The following is a 23,539-nucleotide window of genomic DNA, read 5'->3' on the forward strand; positions in this document are numbered from 1 at the left end:
AGTCTGTGCTCCCCACTTTGGCTCAAATCCTGGGATTTAGAAAATATTGTTGTGGTCCAGTGTGAAATGCAGAAAACATGTTATTTTGTCGTGTCATTACTTGGCCATGATTAGGTTACTATTTTAAAGTTTAACATGACATTGATAGTTAATTACTGTGGCTTATGTGCAACAATAGTTAATAAACAAAAGTTGAAGAAAAAGGCAGTTCGTTTTGGTATTAATATTCATGAAGTAGAGTCTATGAACTTCACATCAGTCCCTAGGTTCATGAACACCTGATGTGCCGAGTTATATTTGAGGTATTTTTAAGTACACTACCTCTCTTCCTTTGTGACAATGTAAGTCCAGCTAGGCTAAATTCTCATGGCTAATTTACAACTAAAATGTAACAGACTTTTAACAGGGAAACAGGCATGTTCATGTTCAATCAACTGTCTTTCTGAGGTCTCAGTATTTGGAACACTAAGTCCTGTCAAAGCTCGAAAATAGTCCACCCTGTTCCGCGCATTTGCAAGAACTATACTGCGACTACTGCATTAAGCATGGAGATAGAGCTTAAGGTAAAATAACAGCCCCAGGTGCCCTTGTAGGCTTTTGTGTTTGAATTCAGTGCTTTAAGCTTGTGATACTAGAAAGAGCTTACAGCTTAGAGAGTTACAGCCTTTTCATTTCAACTAGCGCTCAACCTTCTGAATAGGTGCAATGTGTGTCAACGTATGTTAGCACATATTCTTCAGCAAATGTGATGTAACAGGAAATTAACTATGGGATAGGATTTATTCTGACAGGAAAGGTTGGTGACGGAATGTAGCATACACAGTGGCTGTCTCAGGCCAGCAGGGGATTGGGTGTGGTTTGGCCAAGTCTCATTGAAAGCCTCTGAGCTGCGCCAGACTCCCTCCTCCCTCCTTACTGGGACAGTCCATGGCTGATTGAGATGGCTCCGTTAACACGGTGAAGCCTTATTTCACAGGCTGTGTGGTTGATTGTTTGATTCATTTATTGATATCTTTACTGTACTGATGAGAGAGCTCAAGTGCTTATAATTATTTGGCTTCTTATGTTTAAAATATTGTAGATATCTCTGTAGAAATGGTAAGCACAAAATGTACAAGAGATTTTTCATTTTCAGTGTGTAATATATTTTACAATATAATATTACAGCTGCAGCATATACAGTGGCACATGCAATAACTGGTTTTATTATTTGCTGGTACAATATAAAGATAAGGTATACTTTATTGAACCCCATGGGCAACTCCAGGAGCAGTGGGCAGCCACAGTGCAGCACCCAGGTATTAACTCCGGTTCTGGGGTGAGTGATTTGCTCAAGGGCAACAGCAGGAGTAGACCTAACCTCACATACATGTCTTTGAGCATGGGAGGAAACTGGAGTACCCAGAGAAAAACCATGCAAAACCAGTAGAACATGCAAGCTCCACACAGAGAGGATCTGACCATTTGGGATTCAAACTCAGAACCTCCTTCTTGCCAGGCAACAGTGATAACCTCTACACCACCGTGCCATATTCAATGTATTAAATGGATTGTATCCTAATTACGTTTCATAAGAGCTGCAGGAGGCGGCACGGATGGCGCAGTGAGTAGCACTGCCGCCTCACAGCAAGGAGGTCCTGGGTTCGAATCCCCGTCGGCCGGGGCCTCTCTGTGCGGAGTTTGCATGTTCTCCCCGTGTCTGCGTGGGTTTCCTCCGGGTACTCCGGTTTCCTCCCACAGTCCAAAGACATGCACGTTAGGCTGATTGGAGAGTCTAAATTGCCCGTAGGTATGAGTGTGTGAGTGAATGGTGTGTGTGCCCTGCGATGGACTGGCGACCTGTCCAGGGTGTATTCCTGCCTTTCGCCCAATGTATGCTGGGATAGGCTCCAGCCCCCCTGCAACCCTGTTCAGGATAAGCGGGTTCAGATAATGGATGGATGGAAGAGCTGCAGGAGGCATCAAGATGGGGTGGAGCTGGGGGTATGTGGGACTGAGAGAGGGGGAGGGGAGCCAAAGATTATGTCATTAATATGGCCTGGCAACTGTTTACCTTGGGATTTGGACGTCTTTAAAAAAACTGCATTTCCCTGGAATGTCAAGGTCATAATCCTTCTCTAAGTAGAATGTTCCCCCCAGACCTTTCTAAAGTGAAACGCTTTCATTAACCACGCCTGGGGCAGCCTTCCCTGGATTTAGCCACGACAGGCTAAGACTTATTATATTTCTAGGACAGCGAAGCCTTGTAATTATATTTCATTTTCTTGTAAAGAAATACTCAAGATATAGGGCAACATTGTTGACATACTACTCAAATTGTTATCCTCAGCGTATTAGCATTTTCAGGAGACACAAATGCCATGCTATGTGACAGTACATTTTTTCAGCTCTTTATCTAGAGCAAACTGAAAAGCATACAGTTTTAACACTGCTTAATAAACACCTCAGTTTTCCGCTGACTGTTGTTACATGAATAATGCTAGTGTTCTTTAGTTATAAAGGGCTAAAAACCCTCAATCTTCAGGTTTAGAGTCTGATGATCTATCACAAGCTCTGCATGACTGTCATGGACAGATGGACAGAATAGTTTTTTAGAACTTTTGCTGTCTGTTTTGCTCATTCTCACAGCGTTTCTGTATAGTTTGTCATGCTGCCAGCTGGCCTGTGTGTCACAACCAAGATGTGTAGGTATTTGTGCATAAATAATATTTCCCTGGTATTGTCTGAATTGCCTTGTTGATTTATTTTATTTCATCACTTATTTTTCTCAGTACCACCACATATCAATACACTGAAGACGGCTTAGGCCAAAACACATCTGTCTTTTCAGAAATCTGAAACATGGCAATTAAAATATTCTAGACAGGCTTCTATCCTTCTTTTTGTTTGAGGACTGCCAGCTTTTGTCCAAGCAGTTCACTTTATCTTGGTATGCCATGCGGGAGGAACATGCCCTTCGCATTGCAGCTCTTTTCTGTTCAACGATGCTGTATTCAGATGAAATTGCATTTCTTTATCAAAGTATTTTTTTAAGTGATGGTTGCTGTATTGCCATCCCAGCCAACAGAGGCACCCTGGGGGATTAATATACAAGAGTGTTTGGACCCTGAAATCATGCCCATCACAGGCAGTGGGAATAGATGTTGGGGAGAGGGGGATTGTACTCTCCAGGAAGAAGATGACTGATGTCACTTTCTCCTCCTCGTTGAGGAACACGTCCTCTCGCAAGGACAAATCCATAAAAATGAGTGAGTGTAGAATTCGATCAGGCCTCGACCACGTGCGATCCCCAGGCTGTGGATCACCGGGTGCGTGTCTGGAAACTCAAATTGTGGGCCACTGGGGCGGGGCAGGGGAAAGGGCTGGGTCAGGGTCTGGATCAGGGTCTGTGTGTGGGGTGGTGGTTAGCATGTAAAGCTTGATTCATGCTTCATCCAGCAGCCTCTGTATGGAGGGACCCTATGGTACTGTCCAGAGACTCTGTATGTAGGGGCCCTACTGTTATGCCCGGAGACTGTGTATGTAGGGACCCTACTGTACTGCACAGAGACTCTGTATGTAGGGACCCTATGGTACTGCCTGGAGACTCTGTATGTAGGGACCCTATGGTACTGCACAGAGACTCTATATGTAGGACCCGACGGTACTGCACAGAGACTCTATGCTGGGACCCTACGGTACTGCCTGGAGACTCTGTATGTAGGGACCCTATGGTACTGCACAGAGACTCTATATGTAGGACCCGACGGTACTGCACAGAGACTCTATGCTGGGACCCTACGGTACTGCATAGAGACTCTGTATGTAGGGACCCTACTGCACTGCACAGAGACTCTGTATGTAGGGACCCTACTGTACTGCACAGAGACTCTGTATGGAGGGGCCCTACGGTACTGCCTGGAGACTCTGTATGGGGCGGCACGGATGGTGCAGTGGGTAGCACTGCCGCCTCACAGCAAGGAGGTCCTGGGTTCGAACCCCCTTCGGCTGGAGCCTCTCTGTGTGGAGTTTGCATGTTCTCCCCGTGTTTGTGTGGGTTTCCGCCGGGTACTCCAGTTTCCTCCCACAGTCCAAAGACATGCAGGTTAGGCTGATTGGAGAGTCTAAATTTCCCGTAGGTATGAGTGTGTGAGTGAATGGTGTGTGTGCCCTGCGATGGACTGGCGACCTGTCCAGGGTGTATTCCTGCCTTTCGCCCAATGTATGCTGGTATAGGCTCCAGCCCCCCTGCGACCCTGTTCAGGATAAGCGGGTTCAGATAATGAATCAATGAATGAATGACTCTGTATGGAGGGACTCTACGGTTGCCTTCAAAGATCCAATCAATCAACCGGGAGCACTCGTACGGTTACAATTATTATTTGACATGTTATGATGAGTCTTGGTTGACCAGAACCACCATATGGCCCCTCCGTACAGAGGCTTTAGGGTACCCTGTTCCTGTCACAGGAACCATTGTGAGGTCCTGGGATAACGTAATCCGAACAGCTCCAGAGATTCCTAGGAAATGCGGTTCCTTGTCAGTGGGGTACCTCTATGTTTAGATCTTTCGTCATTATTAAACCCAGTCATTATTAAACACCTGCCTTCCTCCGTACGCCGCCGTGGTCTTGCAGGTGCGTCACCTGGCCCAGCGCTGCGATTAGCGGATTCCCATCTCTGCGCGTCGGTGTAAGTAGATGCAGGTGCGCATGCTTTTCACATTTCAGGAGGCCCTGAAGCTCCTTCCAATGCCCCCAGTTTCTCAGTTTCCCACCGTGGAAGTACCTGTAGCTGGCCTCCAGGTGCACTGGCACGGGTCTGAAATGGGTCTTTTAAACTCGTTACTCTTCACCTTCAGTATCACCCTCATAAATAAGTGATGAACAGAGCTCCCCCACGCACACGCACCTGCAGAATGTTCTACGTGTATGTAATGTGTGCTCAGATGGACATATCGTGAGACAAATTAATCAGTCATAATCGTTCATTTCGATTGACTTTTGCTTGTCGCATTTGGAGTGAAAAATTTAAATTAAAAACATTACACTGTGTCATAATACACTTGGGCAGCATTATCTAGGCATAAATATGCTGTAGCTAGCCGCTGACTTACTTGTTAATGACCTGCTTCAAATAAATTACATATGAAAGGCTATTATCCAGTCTAGTTTAAGTTGTATCTTAGGAGTCAAATTTATGAGGTGTATACATACTTAGAAATGCATTTAGTGGATTTATTGACTTTACTCCAAAGTCAAAACCACTCAAAAGTGAACTGACTTGCAGCATGACAGCATGAATTTGTAATACCACGACTGGGCAGCAGTGCCTGCCATTAGAATCTGTTGACCACTACTCTGGCTTCTCCTGTGGAGAACACACCGACCACAGACCGATTCGAAACGGTCTGGAACCTACGGGACCATGGCTTTTTAAGTTTAAAAAAACTGCCACTGAATAAATATGGATAGAGACCGATATACAGAGAGCAGAAACGGAAGGAGGGAGTCAGACAATAAGATGGGGAGCAAGAGGCAGTGTTTCAGGAAGGGTAATAGGTTGTTTCTTATAATTTAATTTTCATCCATTTCACATCTTATTCGTTTTCATGTAAAGGAAAGAAAAGCCGGGGGAAATGCATTCGGTCTCCCTAAAGATCAAAAGCTGCACGATTTGACAACTTCACTTAGCCGGCAGCGGTGCTGGCTAACGGACCTCCAGTCAATTGAAAAATGAGTCTTTTTGTCCATTCACATCTGACCGGGGAGGGCTGGGCTGGGCTGGGGAGGGGTTGGGGGTGGGGGGTCACACAAAGGCGGCCATTGTGGTCACTGTGTCCAGGAGCAGGGGTGAGATAATGTCAGATGTGTGCTGGCTGTTACCACACAAAACCGCCATCCCCACCCCCCCCCCACACTCCCAAAATGCCAGCGTTGCTCGCTCTCCCAGGCAGCCCCGCGATCAAGAGGCCCTCACCCTCAGACGACGACACCGCCAATCAACAGCTTGTTTATTACTTTCATCTGAACTGCGGTTAACAGACGGAAGGATAGACGCGCAGGCCGAGAGTCTGACTTGACTCTCGCAGGCTGGCATACGTGCGGCGATAACCATCGCCTCCCCCCAGACGCTGCCATATCCATCTAATGAGAGTTTTGATCTCTGTAGCGACAGCTCAAAATACTGTCTTTGCCCTTTGGGAGCACAGTCAATTCCAAAATCAAGTGAGAGAGGGCTTGCTGAGGAGTACCGCATGAAACGTGTGTGAAAAGTTTGTTTTATTAAAAATCACTGTGCAAAGGACATGTTATTTAACAAGCTGGGACAAGGTACCAGGATGTTTATTCACTGGTGTGGCACTGCAATGCCTTAAGAGATATCCAGGGGGCGCTGTGGAGTGCTCCAAATTGTTGGTTCGCCTACCTCCCCAAGTCCTGATAAAACGCAACCAGAAGTTGAGTCCAATCTCCTCGATACATCTGAAATCAGCGGGCGGGCCCTTTAGCAATAGCCAAGTGTATTTTCTATGTCGATCTCCATTTAGAACATCGATACGTATAGCAGAGACAACGGCATCATACTGTTACAACATTAGGGCTGCACATCGTCAGCGAGATATGAATATGCAAAATAAACACATTGCAAAAGACTGCTTGAACTGCAAACAGTATTTAATAGTATTTATTTCAATTGATGTTCTGTTAAATTGACTGGTTGTTCATGTGCAATTTGTTGAATAAAAGCAAGTTGGAAATAATGTATTTAAAAAAAAAATGTATTCAGTGGGCATAGGCGATTCATTGTTTGTGGTCCGTATTAGCAGTGCACCTAAAGCAGAAAGACATTAGAACTGTGCATACTTCAATATTTGTTCATTTATTGCAAGTAATATCGTGTCCGCAATATTCAACATCGTTATTACGTATTGCATATTTTCCTCATATCGTGCAGTCTCGCCACTCAATATATCTATGATTAGCTTTCCTGGGCTTTGGATACTACACGTAGCGAGATGGTTAGCGTGTGCAAACCTTACCAGCAGCTAACGTCTGTAGGACTAAAAATATCCAGACTACAGACTACTGGGGCTATAAAGCTGACACCCAGGGCCTTTCTTGGATGCACACACCCATTTTATGACACATGAAACAATACAAAGGATAAAATGCTAGTTTGCTCATTCCAGAAATGGCTGGAACTACTGATGAAATTACACACACTTAAATTACATGTTGAAACGGGCTGTGGTTAGCCTTCACGCCAAGCCTTGGCACGTATGTTTGCAGACTCGTGAAATAAAGTTTTCTTCAGCAGTGCTCAAAATGTGTCAATTGTACATTGATGTTTACAAGAAATATAATTAGATTTTCTGTTGAGCTTATTATGGAGTAACTGTAAAATCATGACAAAATGACATTTTAAATTGTATTGAATAAATATTTGTTTAATACATTTGCCGCAAAAGCCACTGTTAAGCTGTAGAAAACCTAAACCTAATAGAAAACCCTAATTCACAATACTGACTTTTACTATTTTTTATTAAACCTTTTTACGCCCAGTACGTGTTTTTCCAAAGGATTAGGTATCAATTATGGTGGAAAAAACCAATGCTTTGTATTTAGATATTAGTGTCACAATTTTATTCACTCTGATTTACCTTGGACGGACTCCACCGTAATAGTTTTCTAGTATGAAGAAATCTTTGTCTGAGCCGGTGCCCTGTCTTTTCAGCCTGAGGTGGTGACAGCTGATATATATGCTTCAGCGTTCCATGCTAAATAAAAAAAAGACTTTTGCATTAATACAGAAGTCATTCAGGGTACAAACTGTATCTCTGATTTGTTCTTTTGTATAGATCCACTTTAATTGTGAAGTAGTGAATAAAATAATTCCACTCTCACTGTATGACTTCTATTAGCGCCACTTTTAATTGCAATGAATCCTTACATTTTATTTTAGCTTTCACTCTGCTTTTATCCTTCAGAAATAGATTTGTTTTTGCTAATTGCTGAAGTGGAAACATGTCCTAATTTAGTGTGTTTCAGATTTCAAAGTGCTTGGAATATATAAGATCTACTGTTTGCCAAACAAGATCACAGTCAAAGAGTGCTTTGAAGCCATTCTTTTTTTTCTGAGGGAAATTGTTTTGTAGAGAGGTATCGTATAGTATATAAAGACGGCTAACTTTTTGGGTTTACTGAGGTGCCTTGTTTCTGTATAGTTCCCTTTGCTGGAGATCATACCTTTTGACTTTGAGGGTGGCCTGTAGCGTAGTAGTTAAGGTTCATGACTGGGACCTGCAAGGTCGGTGGTTCCATCCCCGGTGTAGCCACAAGCACAGCCGTTGGGCCCTTGTTCGAGGCCCTTAACCCTGCATTGCTCCAGGGGAGCTCTGGATAAGAGCATCTGCCAAATGCCATTAATGTAATGTAATATAATGTTTGGATTCGTCAGAAAAAACATAATCACAGAGGCAGGGCGTGTGAACTCGAAATCAGTTACACATGCCAATTAAGTACCAGGCCCTCCACTGGGTCTCATGCCCTTTCCATGAATGGCATTTAACTGAACCAGCGAGGGGGTGGCAGTAAAGAAAGAACGATATTGAGCTGCTCATTTACACCTTTTTATGGCACATACCGGACTCAATTTGATGGACATTTTCTTCATCACAATCTTGGTTAGCCAAGCTGGAGGTCTTTATTAATAAGGGGTACCAAATTTGGGGTCACTTCTGCTCAGGGTCATGTGACAAGCGGGGTTCCTTTTTGTGAGAGGGTGCGGGGGCAGTGTGTGAGAAAAGTACAGAGGGGGCAGTGCTATGAAGAAAGAGTAAGGGATTTACAGAACGAGTGCAAAGAACAGAAAGACAGGCGGTGTAAAAGTCAAGGAGAACGGCAGCGAGACATTGAATGGCAGGAATGGGGAGTGTGCTTCAGAGAGGGATTTAGGGAGCGGGAGAGGTATGGAAGGAAAGTGGGAGAAAGGTTGAGGGACAGATGCAAAGGGCAAGAGAAAAGGCCTAACAGACAAAGCTCGCTCTGAACTGCCAGGGCATTGTGTTGTACTGTAGTTCAGAGTAAGTTCAGATCTGTTGAATGTTCACTTTTTCAAAGGAATATCTCTGAAAAGCTGTCTTTCAGCGCTTTGTCGAAAGGGGATTAGATGGAAGCGGTGCCTCGCATTCTTCTGCGCACCTTGTGTACTTATCCGTCAGAGAATTTGAGAAAGCCCTGTTTCACGTGGGTGTCAGTTTAATCTTTTGAACCTGCCTTTTTATGTCCTGGGTATTCGTATGTTCTTCACAGCCATCTTCTCTGAAGCATTCTCATTCATACCACCACAGAGTATACAGCATATAACCATATGCCATATGCGTGTCACGTCAAAGTTCTCCCAAGGCAGCTGGAGATTGGTGTTTTGCCGAACACCAGATTGACAGGGTCAAATTAATTATGCGTGTACTGTATGTGTGTGATCGAGCATTGGTGATTTTATTCACCTTTAATTAAGCATGTAGGATAACATCATTCCTCGTATGCATTGACCTGGAGACGACATAAGAAAGATCACTGCAACATAAAACGCTTAACTGCTATCAAATGTCCTCACATTTGCTTTCTCTTCTGAAGTAGAAGAAAAGAACTGGGTGATAGGGCCGAGCGTCTATATTTCCCTGAAACCCAGTGACCTCACACTGACACCACCACAAGCACTCGAGAGTCCCAACAATCAAACACTGTTAGCTTAAGTCACAGCCAAATTCCCCTTCAAAATGACCTTAAAGCTGAGACGACTCTTCTTCCCAGAAGGCACAGTAAAGCCATTTGACCTGTGACTGTTGCAAGACACTGGCCCTTTCACTAGAAAAACCTGCCCACACCACTTGACCTTAGGTTACATCACTTCCTGTTGCCCGTATTGAACAATGGGATGCATGGTCCCATTTGGCTGTTAAAAGGCTTCTTTGCCACATTTAATCTCATTGTGGTGAATAAGTGACACGTTTGCTGTCACTTGATCTACCCTTTCTTTCATCTGTTGCATAGTAAACTTGTATAGCAACAAATGTAAAATGTGAATTGATGGATTATTCTAGTTTTGCTGTCTCTGAGCTGAATAGGTTCTGAACCTCAGCCTGGAATGGCTTCGGCTTTAAGGTTCCATCATTAGGAAGGAAATTATTATTACACATTTGGATTCTGAGTGTGCTTATTATCCTCATTAAGGAAAATTACTCCCAATTAATCTCACTGACTCGTCACATCCTAAATCAGGTCATTGTAAAGCACATCCTTCATCCTTCAGCACAAATTTATTTAGCCATTTTAGGTTTCTGAGATTTTGGCTGGGGTTTTCCTGTAATTAGACCGGTCTCAGGTCTCAGGGTCTTACCGAGATAAGCCCCAGCAGGATTTGTATTTTCATTTTTCTTTTTGTCCCTAATTTGGAATTACCATTTGTGCCTTTCCAGTCATGCCATTGTGCTATGCGCACCCCTGCAATGTGCAGTGCAGCTGAACCTGCTGCCCTCTTCCAGCAAGCTAGTGGCAGCCAGTGGTATTTTCATACCATAGCCAGCATTCTGTAGGAGGACGGTGGGCAGGGCCAATACAGCAGTTACCCGAAGAGACCTGGCTGATTTAAACTACCCTACCCCAGGTGGAATTGGAATGAAGCCAGTTTCCTACTGTTGTGGACTGTTGGTTAATGACATGGCCCAGGTCTGAACAGGCAATGTCTCCAATATCTTTTTGTTATCCCGGAGGAATATTCTACCAGTTAAATGCATTCAGAATTCCGAAAAATTTAGCAAGCCCTCAGGCTAGCGTTCACAATGCCAACAAAAGACATGAACTTAAATATCCTATGGGAACAGCTTCTGCACCATGAGATACAAAACTTAGATGTACTCGATGGTTACCACTGAGGAGCAGTGGCAGTCTCTTCGGTCTGAGGTGGTCGAAGGGTTAAGATTTAAACAAGTGAGTATTCAAAGACCCAGACATGAGAAATGGTTGGACCCCCAGCCGGCCGGGGGTGTTTAAAATAAAAAGATTGCGGCCTCGAGGTGATGGGGGCAGGGATGGAGGGAGTGAGAAAAAGTTTTTATGAAGTACTTTTATCTGACGAGAAAGGTGTCTCAGTTAAGCACTAAGGGGATGTCAGCAGAAAGTCAGACTTGTGGTGATTGATGGCTGAAGTCTGTCGAAAGGCTGGAGGACAGACAGAACACACGCAGGCCTAGACTGTGTCCTCTGATTTACATCCATTTTTTGAACTTTAGTCGCCTTTTGAAAAGGACATTACTTGTACAATCTCTTTTACACAGGCACATCAATTTTACTCAACCTCCCTGAGTTTTACATTTTACAGCCTACATGTCACACTTTGATGTATTACACTGTATCGATCACTACAAATTGATATGCGCGCCATTCATTTTCTAAAACACATATTTAATTCAATTTTAGAAATGATTTATTCACTGTATTTATGTGAGATGATTGAATCCATAACTTTGCAGAATGTCACTAAATTTCCGAAGAGACGGCTGTATGTAATTGTATGGATATAATTCTTTGCTTCCTTTCAAGCGATTTAACAGTAAAACAGTAAAAATCGATGCACCATTTTGGTTTTTTTTGCAGCCACTCAGCTGGAAACACTGTAATAGCCTCAACATACTCCTATTTTGTTAAGTGGATGGGGGTGCGGGGGTGGGGGGGGGGGGGGGGGAGAAGAGTGAGAGATGCTGTTGTTTCTGTGCCTGCCCCTCCCTGACACTCAGCTAGTGCAGCTCTATAGCCTCACAAACATTAGTTGGCACGTCCTCCAGCGACCCTAGTGATAACCAACCGTCCCGGACTCCGCACTCTGGCGACCTGACGCTGACCCGACCCCTGGGCTGTCTGCAAGGACACCTTACACTGTCAATAAACAGTGTTTATCTTACAGAGGGAGAGCTAGACTAAGCGCTGGCACTCTGCTCTGTTGTGCTAAAGTGGTCTGTGGTTGTTTAATGCACTTGTGGCTTTGTTTTCAAAACTCTTCCATGTATTGTTGATAGGAGCTTCAAGCTGTAGAGGGTAGTTTTAAAACACAGCTGTTCAGACGCGACAATCTGGTCAATCCTCACTCGTTAATGTAAATACTAAGGTGGAACCAGGACTGTTACCCCTATGACCACCCACCCCCCTCCCCCGCCACCCATCAGTAAGATTAGCACACCGACTGTGTATTTATAGACAGTAAAAACTGGGCTGGGCTCCGCTTGGCAGGCAGCTGTTAAGGTGCCGTTATTCATTGGTGCCTGACATTAGCTTAAAAATTACGTTTGGAAATCGATTTGAACTTCTTGCGTGCTTACAGAAATCGAGACAGCCTTGTGAAGTGAAGTAAATTGAATTTAAGTGCTTCAGGAATGAAGATGCAGGTTTATAAAAGACTACCTATTTCTTTAAAAAACACACCTGGTGCCAGACCTCCAAACTGTGGGGGGAAGAAAACAAAGTTTTGGCATCTGAAATGCACTTGAGAGGGTTTGCAGTATTGACGCTAACCGTGGTGGCGGCTGATAAGCCGTGTAATGATGATTTGCTTTGTGGAAACGGCCAGCTGGATTTTCTTATCCGCGCGACACATTGGTCGTCGTGGACGTCGGCCACCCTTGTTTGGAAAGCTCCGGAAACTTAATTGCAGGAAGCGTGTAATCCGTCATGCTCCTGAGATCTCTGCCTCTCCTCTGAGGCCCGACTGTCTGCTGCTGTGAACTCGGGCTGCTGTACCAGTTCTGATGCTAACAGGGAGTTTGGGAGAAAACTCATACTTTAATGTTTCACAGGGAATGGGTAGGGCACTAGTTTCTAAACTCAGTGCCCTCCCCCATCCCCCGTATGGTGGTTGTCATTCTATCCATAATTGCATCTCCTCAATTATTGCAAGCTGTTCATCTTTCTTAATTAGACACTTAATTTCTGTTGAGGAATAATTCTCCCTCTTAAGACCACATTTTGACAGAAATAGCTGTGCATGCCAAACAGCATGAATGTCCCATTTTCAAATCCCAGGACGTATAATTAGTCAACGCAGTTAGAAAGTGGCATCAGTAGTACTAAATGCTCAAATTGTGGAAATCTGGTTCCCAAAAACAATTTTGGAAAATTAAGAATTCAAGTATAAAACGAATTAAAATAAAATGTTTTCAAGAAAAACAGCCTTAACTGATCAAGAGCAGCTAACACCAGCAAGCACAAGGGTTCCCGGGACCTAACTTGGGAAGCATAAATGGCGAAATGGAGGGGCTTGAAGCGGAGTAAAGTTATTAAGGAAGGCTACATCTTGGGCTTCGGGTTAGTGTTGGAGAACATACCTCGAAGGTCATTCGCTGGAACTTTTGCGAGTTCAGGTTGTAGCACATTTGGAAGGGATTCAGGAGGCTATTAATGTGCCATATCAGTTATCTCATTTTCTAAAGCCGTCCCCTTGCTGCCGGTTTCTGTCAGCAGCCCAGGCTCTTGTGTACTGTATGTCTCTGCGTGGCGCATGTATGCTAACGTGCGTACATTTCTGTTTGTGTCTGTGTGTGTCTGTGTGTGGCATGGGAAACTAGTATTCTCTAAACTATTAAATGTAATAACCCAGCCACCGCATCCATGGAGACCCACAGTGCTCAAGATAATTTTACACATTGCATTTACACAAGTAGATTTTTTCAGCAGAAGGATTGAGGCAAAGCCTTGGGGCAGTAACAACGGTGTCTCCCCCCATTTCAAATGATTACCCTCAGCTTCCCTCACTCCTTCTCCGCAGAGCGAGGCACTCTAAACACAACTCCGCACTGTGTCCCCCACAGCTAACACGTAGACACGCTGCTTTTTTATTACGAGTCTCAGGTGCACAGTCAAGCTGTTTCCTTTTACCGGTCCCGTTGATGTACGCGATTGGACAACAGCAGTGCTGGACTCACACTGCGTCAGCACCAGGGAACCAGGGAGGTGAAGCCTCCTCTAGGCCCAGTTGCCCGGCCACTGATAATCCGCCCAGATGTGCTACTGTACGCGCAACAGAGGATCATGGGATTAGGATTAGGAACCTCTGGGCCGATTGGGCCGCGCCCATGGTGCCAGTACTAAGGCCTCTGCTGTGGCTATCAGCAATTAGCAGGGACAATCAGCTGAGTGCTCTCTGCCTTCTGCAAGGCTTATTCCATGGCCGTGTGCCTGCAGGTCCCAGGGCCGGGGTCAACCAGGGTGTCCGCTTGAACAGGACCTCTTTCTCTCATTTGTTCTCCGAGTTCTCCCATAAAAAATCTAAGAGAGTTAAAAAGTTGAAAAGAAAAGTCTAATTGGTCTGTGTGAAATGACCTGCAAATCAAGACCTGTAAGCTGTGTAGTCGAGGGCCTTAATGGAAATTCACAGGAAGGGAAATTAGAGAAATCAAAGAGAGCGAGAGATAAGGTTTTAATTCACTGAAAACCAAAGGTCATTATCAGGAGATGAGTATTTGGGACCGCTGCTTACTTGGAAACTGATTTCTTTTCTTAACTGAAACTCTGAATCGTTGAAAAACAAGGTCGGTACTCATGAATTGAATTTCCAGAGTTACTGCTGGTAAAACACACTGACTTTCTCTCTCTAAGGTCGGGAAAGCAGACGGGTCCTTTGTAAGTGTTCTCTTTTGTACCATTCACAATGGCATCTCTGTAAAAGGCTTTACATTTAAAATTTTCTCTCTTGTTAATATTGCAATAGATAATAAATGTATCTGTCTAACCATTTCGGGTTTAGCTTTTAGAAAGAAATAGTTGCTTCTGCAAGTTTTCATGGATCATTTTTTTAAATGGTGGCTGAGAGTTAATTGGCCATGAATGTGATATTTTGGGGTGGCACCAATAGTGGGCTGTCACAGGCAAAGCGTCTTATTGAATTTTCCCTGTGACATGCGGGACCTCATTGTAGGCCGGGGTACAGTACACCCTGAGAAACAGTGTTGAGAAAACCCTCCGCCTTGCCCAGCACGTAATTACACTCTCTCCTTTCTTAATCCTTCTGGAGTGTAAGTGCCTCCCACTTGTGGGGCTTACAGGAGTGCAGTTTAATTCCATCTCTCTCAATCACACTTTAATGGAAGCCTCCCTCCCTAGAGCCTGTTGATGAGCTAATGGGCAGAGGATTGCTCCTGTCAGTCAAAGTGGTAAGAGCTTAAAACGGAGAACGCAAGTGTAGAAAACCCTCTTTCCAGCAGAGGAAGACACAGCCACTCCAAAACCACCAATTCACCAGATCCTATGACTTCCCCTTCTCCCAAACACAGGGCTAAATAGTCAAACAGACTGCTGTGGACTAGTTTAAAACGGTCTGAATGCTGTAGACTAGTTTAAAATGGTCTGAATGCTGTAGACTGGTTTAAAATGGTCTGAATGCTGTAGACTAGTTTAAAATGGTCTGAATGCTGTGGACTGGTTTGAAACGTCTGAATGCTGTAGACTGGTTTGAAACGTCTGAATGCTGTAGACTGGTTTAAAATGGTCTGAATGCTGTAGACTTGTTTAAAATGGTCTGAATGCTGTAGACTAGTTTAAAATGGTCTGAATGCTGTAGACTAGTTTAAAATGGTCTGAATGCTGTAGACTAGTTTAAAATGGTCTGAATGCTGTAGACTGGTTTAAAATGGTCTGAATGCTGTAGACTAGTTTAAAATGGTCTGAATGCTGTAGACTAGTTTAAAATGGTCTGAATGCTGGTTTAAAATGGTCTGAATGCTGTAGACTGGTTTGAAACATCTGATTGTTGTAGACTAGTTTGGAGGGAGATCCTATCTAGGGCTGCTTGTTCATTTAGGCTAACCTCGCCTACCTTCCATTTGGTACTCAAACTACATTTAAAACCCTTTGCAATTATTTTCTTTAGCAACTCAGTGTGTGGAAGGCTTACATTTATGGTACAAATATTTTGGTCAACTTCAACATGCACAGAAGCAATAATAATTAGCTTAGAAATTTTTATGTAATTTGAACCTGATGGCTGGAGGCGTGTCTGGTCATTTAGTGAATATTTTCCATGTTTACCTTGATTGATAGTCAGCATTCAAATAAACCTTCATCACACTCCAGAGCCTGCTTCCTGCTAACCTCTTCATAACGATGGAACCAAAGCAAAGCCATAAAAAAGCTAAGCAACTTTTATGGATTTAAGCTGCAGTGGAGTGATTCAAAGGCAGCAGTACAGACCACTTCAAGTACAAATTTACGAGGAATAAAAACAGAATTTATTGCAGTGAGGTAGCGATCAGCTTCTGTGCAGTTTATGACCACACTATAAAGCTCAGATGCGGCAATTAGACCTGGTTAACTAATTTATATGAACAGCATTGTTATTCCAAGTTTTTATTGCTGTTCTCTAACTGAATAATAACAATGCTTTGTTTTAATCTAATTGATTAAGAGATTGGCTGTAACAAAAGCCTGCATGCATGCAGTGAAATGCCCTGTGTTAATTCAACTCTAACAGAATGTGAATCCAATTAGGTCCACACACAAAACTATTTATTGTACAGTGGGTCTCCAGGTCCATGTTTGGGACTGACGAAGTGTGTGCAAATGTAATTGTCCTCTGAGCAGATCTATATGCTGCATATTTACATCTATATGTGATGTGCATTGCACTGACACAATCAAAATATATAAGAACTGGAGACAGCGTCTGTATACCAGTTTCATGGATTCCTATGGGAGCTGCTCAATGGTGCTTGACGCCAGTTCAGGGAGGCTGCCATGTGGGGCTTTTTGGACACCTGATAATGTACACTGGAGCTTTCACCACAGCATGCACACTGGGTCTCGAAATGTGAAGGGAGGAATAGGAATGAAAGAACATTTTCTTCTGTGCAGCTCAGAAAAAAACAGTCCCTCCAGAGTAATTAGTTCAGTGTGAAAAAATTTTTTTCATGTGAAAGTGCTGTCCGAAATAGTATAATTTCGCCAGGGTGAATTCATAGGTTTGAATGGACTTCAATGGGGAAATTAGCGTTTATGGCACCAGAGGCTTAATAAACTGCAATGCCTCCGGTAACCGCTGACATTTGCAGGCTTCTTGGGGAATGTCAGTCCCTGGTTCCCGGATTGATACGCATGTCTGTGCGTCGCGGATCTGCTTAGCACCACATACCAGCTCCGCAAGTGTACATTTCTGAGATGTGTCTGGGCAGCTCAGCCTCGTTCCCCGAGTGTGGGTCCTAGGGAGCGTGGGTAATCTGTAGTGACAGCCAGGGAGGTGCAGGGCACCTCTCCTCCATTTACAGGTCTCCTGTTTAATTAAGGAGGGCAGCTCCTCGGTGAGGTGGAGACAGGGGGATCAGCAAGGCTGGTGCGGCGCTGACGCTCGCTGCCCAGAGATCGGCTCACAGTCTCCTTTATCATCTCACATTGTGACAGGTCCCTCGATATGGTGAAGTAGCACTGGCTTCATTGGGACCTAGCCTGCATCTGTGGCAAACGCCCTTACTGCCCGACCCTGCCCAATGTCATTTCTAACCAGAACATTCTCGGGAGTAAAGAATCAGCTAGCTAGCATTGTTAGACCTGAGTCGCTTTCATTTGTATTAAAAAGGTGTTGGTTGCGAACTAAATGGAATGTTCAGTACCTGTTTGCTGCAAACATAGTTTGTCGTAAGTCTTTGCAGGCTTGAACGCATGGTTTAAGTGCATGCAGGGTTAAATACTATAGTACACAGGGATCTGATGGTGTTCACTTCTTATTTATATACCTGTATATCTATTTGGTATATTCCCTATATGTCCATGAATGTGATGTAAGCTGTGTACATTGCGAAGAGAGTAAATACTGTAATGTGGTCTGTAATAGCCTATAATAGATCATCCTTTTTTTGGCTTGGAAATGAGCTCCACACTCTCAGGGTGTGGTTACATGTTCACGCTGTGCTGTTTAAGGTAGAGACAGGACGGGCGGGGGGGTCTCTCTATCATCCTGTCTGTCCCCAGACGTGACAGAATGCCAGCTTAGCTCAGACATCCTACAGCTTGATATTGTGGAACACGGTGGCAAGATGCCGCAAGTCCCAGCTGTGTAGAATAACTGTCCTGTGGATGACTGATTGCAAGAGTGAGAGAGAGTGAGAGAGAGAGAGCGAGAGAGCGCTAAACATTATCCTTGACTCAGTGACAGAACAGAGTGCCGTTGAATGTCCCTGTCAGTGTAGAGTGACTGCTTTGGCCAGCCTGCTGTTTGTCCTCGATAGAGGCTGGGACTGCTGGTGACATGGACTGAGCCAAAATGGAGTCTCCCAGATGTGTCTGCACAGTGCAGTCAGTTGGAAACTGCTCAGGATTACACAAACTCTTAATCTTTGGTCTAAATGGTCTGTCTGTGTGTTTGTCTATCTTTCTATCTTATTTATCCATCTGCATAGCATGCTGGGATCATAGCTTATGTCGGAAGAAAAGAGTATTGATACACTTTCCCAGGCCTCACAAGAAAGGTGGAAACAGGAATAATGTTGCCTTTCCTCACTCGAACACTAGTACAGTAGAAGAGCCCGTCTTTATCAGCCTCCTCACAGGGCCAGGTCAGCGGAGAGCTCCCTGAGGACGGTCCGCATGTAACCGAACGGCCGTCGTCTTAATTTCATTTTCCCTGTTCCTCTGCAGCTAGCGCGACGCTGTTATGAAGTGGGCTTGCGGTTCCGGCAGATGCAGGCGTGGGGTCTCGCGCGCACTCCTCCGCTCGATCGATCCCGTTTCGATCGATGCCGCTCGCACTCCGGCCTCCTGTACGGATGACAGGGTCCCTGCCTCACGATCAGCTCAGCTACCCCCGGCTGGTTTCCTGGAACAAGTCTGCGCTTGGCTCCCTTGGCCCACAGCCATGGGGAGGTGGTGGGGGGAATTGGGCATTCTGACTCTTGAGAATGGTACAGGTCACTAGAAGTGAGCCAAGTGTGGTACAAATGTAAATGTTGTGGGATGTGTGTGTGTGTGTGTGTGTGTGTGTGGCACAATGGGCTTGGTCTTGATTGATTTTATTTCATTTATGCCCCCCCCCCCCGATGAAATGCAGTTATTCCGTGTATGGGTCATAAAGCTAAGTGTGATTTAATCTCCCTGTCTCTGAGCAGAGGTTAATGGGTGATGCTTCATTACCGATACACAGTGGAATTGATTTATGGAAAGCTGACAGGGGGCTTTGTCAACACACTGGGTGTGTTGTGGTGTAGGTGACAGTATTGACAGAAAAAAAGGTGTCTTGCCGTTTTATTTGTATTTTTTTTCATTTTGTCACCCAGATCAATATTCAGTTTGCTGCCTGAAGAAAGGGCGTACTGTATATTCTCTTTGAAAAGAACAAGAAACCAGAACTGTCATAAGCCTGAAACACAAAAGAAAGTAGATCCAAGATTTACCACAGAAACAAAACCGTAATCGCTGTACACCTGTCTGTCTGTCTGCTTTGTTGTCTATATCTTTCTCTGTGTGTGCATATACCTGTCAGTCTTTGTACCTCTTTTTTCTGCCTGTCTGTTTTTCTCTCCATCTGGCTGCATATCTGTTTGTAAGCCTGGCTACCTCTCTCTCCATCTCTCTGTCAGTATCACAGTCTCCCATTGCCAGCCAAAGTAAATTAATTGACGCATTTGCAAACATACAGTGGTCTACTGGTAGTCCACAGCTTGCAAACATGTAGTGGCCCACTAGTACACTAGTAGCCTTCAGCTTGCAAACATGCAGTGGTCCACTACTACCCCTCAGCTTGCAAACATAATGTGGTCCACTGGTAGCCTATGGCTTGCAAACATACAGTGGTCTACAGGTAGTCCACAGCTTGCAAAAATACAATGGTCTACTGGTAGTCCACAGCTTGCAAACATACAGTGGTCCCCTAGTAGCCTGCAGTGGGCGCAGCTGCCTGCCTGTCAGCATTTTACAAACGGATGCTACAAAGGTCCACCGGTGGACGGTTAAAAGCAGAAGAAGGTGGGATCAGGATCAGCCGTTGAGATAATGTAATAGCAGGCGAGCGATCCCACCGCTAATGACCCACTGTGCTGCCGGTTCACGGGAGGCTGGCTGGCTGTCAGCTGGCACTGACAGCTGCCGGGATGCTGCCTGCCGGCTGGTTCCTCATGACTGTCCCTAGCTGGTGTGTGACGCTCCGCGCGTGGAGCTGTTTTGATGAGATGGCTAATGAGGTCAGCGAGGTGCGAGAGAGGCACCACGCTCAAAATAATCTCGCTACGGTACACATCTCGCGCGGTGCTGTTCGCTCGCATTCCACAGTGTAATTCGGAGCACGCAAACAAAGGCTCGCTTGAATTGCTAACACCGCTTAAAAGCAGGTATTTCATAAATCAGTGAATAGACGGCGTTTCGCGAAATGCGCGGATAATGGCGTTTCCAATGGGACAGAGAGGACTTGGAATTGAAATTGTAAGAGATGGGAGCCGATTTCTCCCTCCATTTCCTCATTGTTTATTTTGGAAATGTGTTTTAGATAGGCATGAAAACTCCAGATTATTATTTCAAACAGATGCTCTTACTTTTTAAATAGTGAGTGTTATTGGAAATGTCTGCACGCATTCTTTCAAACAAAAACAAAGAGAGAACCTTGGTTTTCCCAAGAATGCAACAGTTTATGTATTTTTTATTATCCAATTTCTTGGTGGACATAAAAATATTTTGATATAACAGTTGCATTGGAATAAATGCCAGAGACAAACAAAATCAGATGGCCTTACTGAGAGTATTTAGGCAGACCATCCGAAACATGCATGTAATTGATCTCAGAAATGGACCAGATACCAGTGTCTAAAGCAGAGGAATCGTATTGATAGATGTTTAAGGTGGACTTGTGGGCACCCAACTGACCAGCAGGGGTCACTGCTGTGCAATACGAGGCTGTTATTCCAGCCACCTGAAACCCTCTCATCCCTTGGCCCCCTTAGGCCCATCCATACCATGGGGCCCATCCACATACTAGAACAGTGCCTTAACACCATGAGCCAACCAACAGCCCCAAAAGCCCCATACATTTTTCAGATGTTTCTGCTTTCTCTCTTACTCAGAAGAGCGCATTCAAAATGCATGGAAACAGTGTTCTTTAACACACCAGTTCACCCACTGCCATTGTGCCTACATTATCCCTACTGTGAGCATGTGCACTCACACATGCACATGAACACACACGCTTGTACTGCAGGTGTGTGTGTGTGTGTGTGTGTGGACATTATAATTGCTGGTTGTGTTTCCTCCCCCGTCGAAGGATGAATTTGCATACTGTAATACAGCTTCATTCCTTTTTCTACTCTGTCACACTCTGTAAACCGCATGCCTTGACACAGCATGTACAGAATTTAGAAACGTCATTAAATCAGTGCAGCCCGATGCCGCTGTTTCCATTGTATTACGAGAACCAGTCTTAAACAGTGCACAGCGAATGTGCTTCCTGTAATCACAACCTCATTCACTTCTACTATAAACCGGGCCTTTGAACAGAACCAACAAATGGAAGGAGTCCGAGTCACCACACCTAACGAAATATCAACATATTACCGAATGTCAGTTTGTTTTCGAACGTTTGAGCGTTCGACATTTCATAGCTAACAGAATCTTTGGCCCCGAGTCTGAGCTTCCCAGCTGCAGCTGAGTAAGCCGGTCTCCCAGGCCTCGACCGTTCCCCGGAGAACCGGACGATGGAAGACTCAATTCCGCCGCGTGGGTGCTGCGCTGACGGGGCCAGGTCGTCCATCTGCTCGCTAACCCGGCTCCTGTGTCCCTCCCCTCCCCCAGGCGAGCACCTGCGGATCTGCCCCCAGGGGTACACCTGCTGCACCAGCGAGATGGAGGACGAGCTGGCCTCCCTGGGCCGGAGGGAGGTGGAGGGGCTGGTGAAGGAGGCTGGTCGCTCCCTGCAGGGCTCCCTAGGCGGCCAGTACAAGATCTTTGAAGGTGAGTGCTCCTCCAACGCTGCGGAACCGCCCAAAAATATTACACCCAGAGGGGCCGGCTCGGAAAAGCAAGCCCCTGTGTAATACATCACTTCCTAATTTAGCCGACACTGCTATACATGGAAACCTGAGCCATAGTCATATTTTTCATACATTTTACGTTTCTAGCGTTGGATCGGTGTCTAAATTCAGATGAAGAACTTTTTTTTCCAAGGGTACAGGGGCAGGGTCCCATCTGGGAATTAAACCTGTAAGCTTTCAAGTTGCTCACAGACCCTGCCAAACTCAGTGTGACAATACTGTACGTGCATATGGACAGATGGGACTTCCTGTGTGTGTATATATGTGTCTCCATCTCCATCACTGTGTTTTGTGTGTGTGTGTGTGTGTCTGTGTTTCTATGTGACTGTGTGTGTTTGTATGTATGTGTGTGTGGGTGTGTGTATGTGTCTCAATCTCCGTCTCTGTTTTTTGTTTGTGTGTGTCTGTGTTTCTATGTGACTGTGTGTGTCTGTATGTATGTGTGTGTGGGTGTGTGTATGTGTCTCAATTTCCGTCTCTGTTTTTTGTTTGTGTGTGTGTCTGTGTTTCTATGTGACTGTGTGTCCGTATGTATGTGTGTGTGGGTGTGTGTATGTGTCTCCATCTCTCACTGTGTTTTGTGCGTGTGTGTATCTGTGTTTCTATGTGATTGTGTGTGTCCGTGTGTGTGTGTGTGTGGGTGTGTGTGTGTGTGTGTCCGTGTGTGTGTGTGTGTGGGTGTGTGTGTGTGTGTGTGTGTGTCCGTGTGTGTGTGTGTGTGTGTGTGTGTGTGTATGTGGGGCTGTTATCATGATCACTAACAGAGTTGTGGCCCGTTTATATTTTCTCACTAATATAGCTGCATTCATTTGTCTGCTCTGTCACACTCACTAAACTTTATGTTTTGACACTGTAATATAAACTGCATGGAACAGCAGCTCTCTTTCCGCCCTATTGCTCAATGCATGGGCATCGCTATTCTTTCTTAAAGCTGTCAGATTGAAAGATGGGGAGTGACACACTCACACACACGCACACACATACACACACTAGAAAACATATCATTCCTTGCCTCTTAATTTGCAGTTTGCTAATGAATCTTGTTCATAGCCATTTATTCTTCAGCCTGTGCATTTGAAATGTTGAATTATTACCTTTTCCTGTTGGAAAAAAGGTTTTAGATCAGTGGAGTGAATTTAGCGGTTTCGCAAATCGCTCTTGGGATGTGTACTTACATCCATACCTGTCTGTGTCAGAATGAAGTGTTTGTTGCCAGGCAGCCGTGCGGAATGTTTTCCATTTTGTGTGCAGTGAGTAATATGTTTTTTTCTCTCCATCCTTCAAATGAACAGCCCTTCTCATTATCAGTTTTACTCCCAGTTTCATCTCCTGTTTAAACAGCCCACACTACATCAGTCATGTTCCTGTCATCAATAAAGCCAGGCACACTTTTGTAAACTTCTACATACTCCTTTGACAAAAAACTCAGAATGGTATTAAATCTGACTTTAATGAACACAGAGTAACTGATTTATATTTGCAAATGATATTTTAATACGTTTATTATATCAGGAT

General features: G+C 44.7%; 1 protein-coding gene across 1 annotated transcript in view; it reads left to right on the forward strand.

Moving 5' to 3' along the window:
- Positions 1-23,539, forward strand: part of LOC133129114 (glypican-1-like) — a 75,926-nt gene that overhangs the window by 19,200 nt on the left and 33,187 nt on the right. Inside the window, exon 2 of the mRNA XM_061242958.1 lies at positions 21,786-21,944. Within this exon, the coding sequence (XP_061098942.1) occupies positions 21,786-21,944 (159 nt within the window). The remainder of the gene's footprint in view (positions 1-21,785; positions 21,945-23,539) is intronic.

This window comes from Conger conger, chromosome 5, assembly GCF_963514075.1.
Source record: "Conger conger chromosome 5, fConCon1.1, whole genome shotgun sequence".
Lineage (NCBI taxonomy): Eukaryota > Metazoa > Chordata > Actinopteri > Anguilliformes > Congridae > Conger > Conger conger.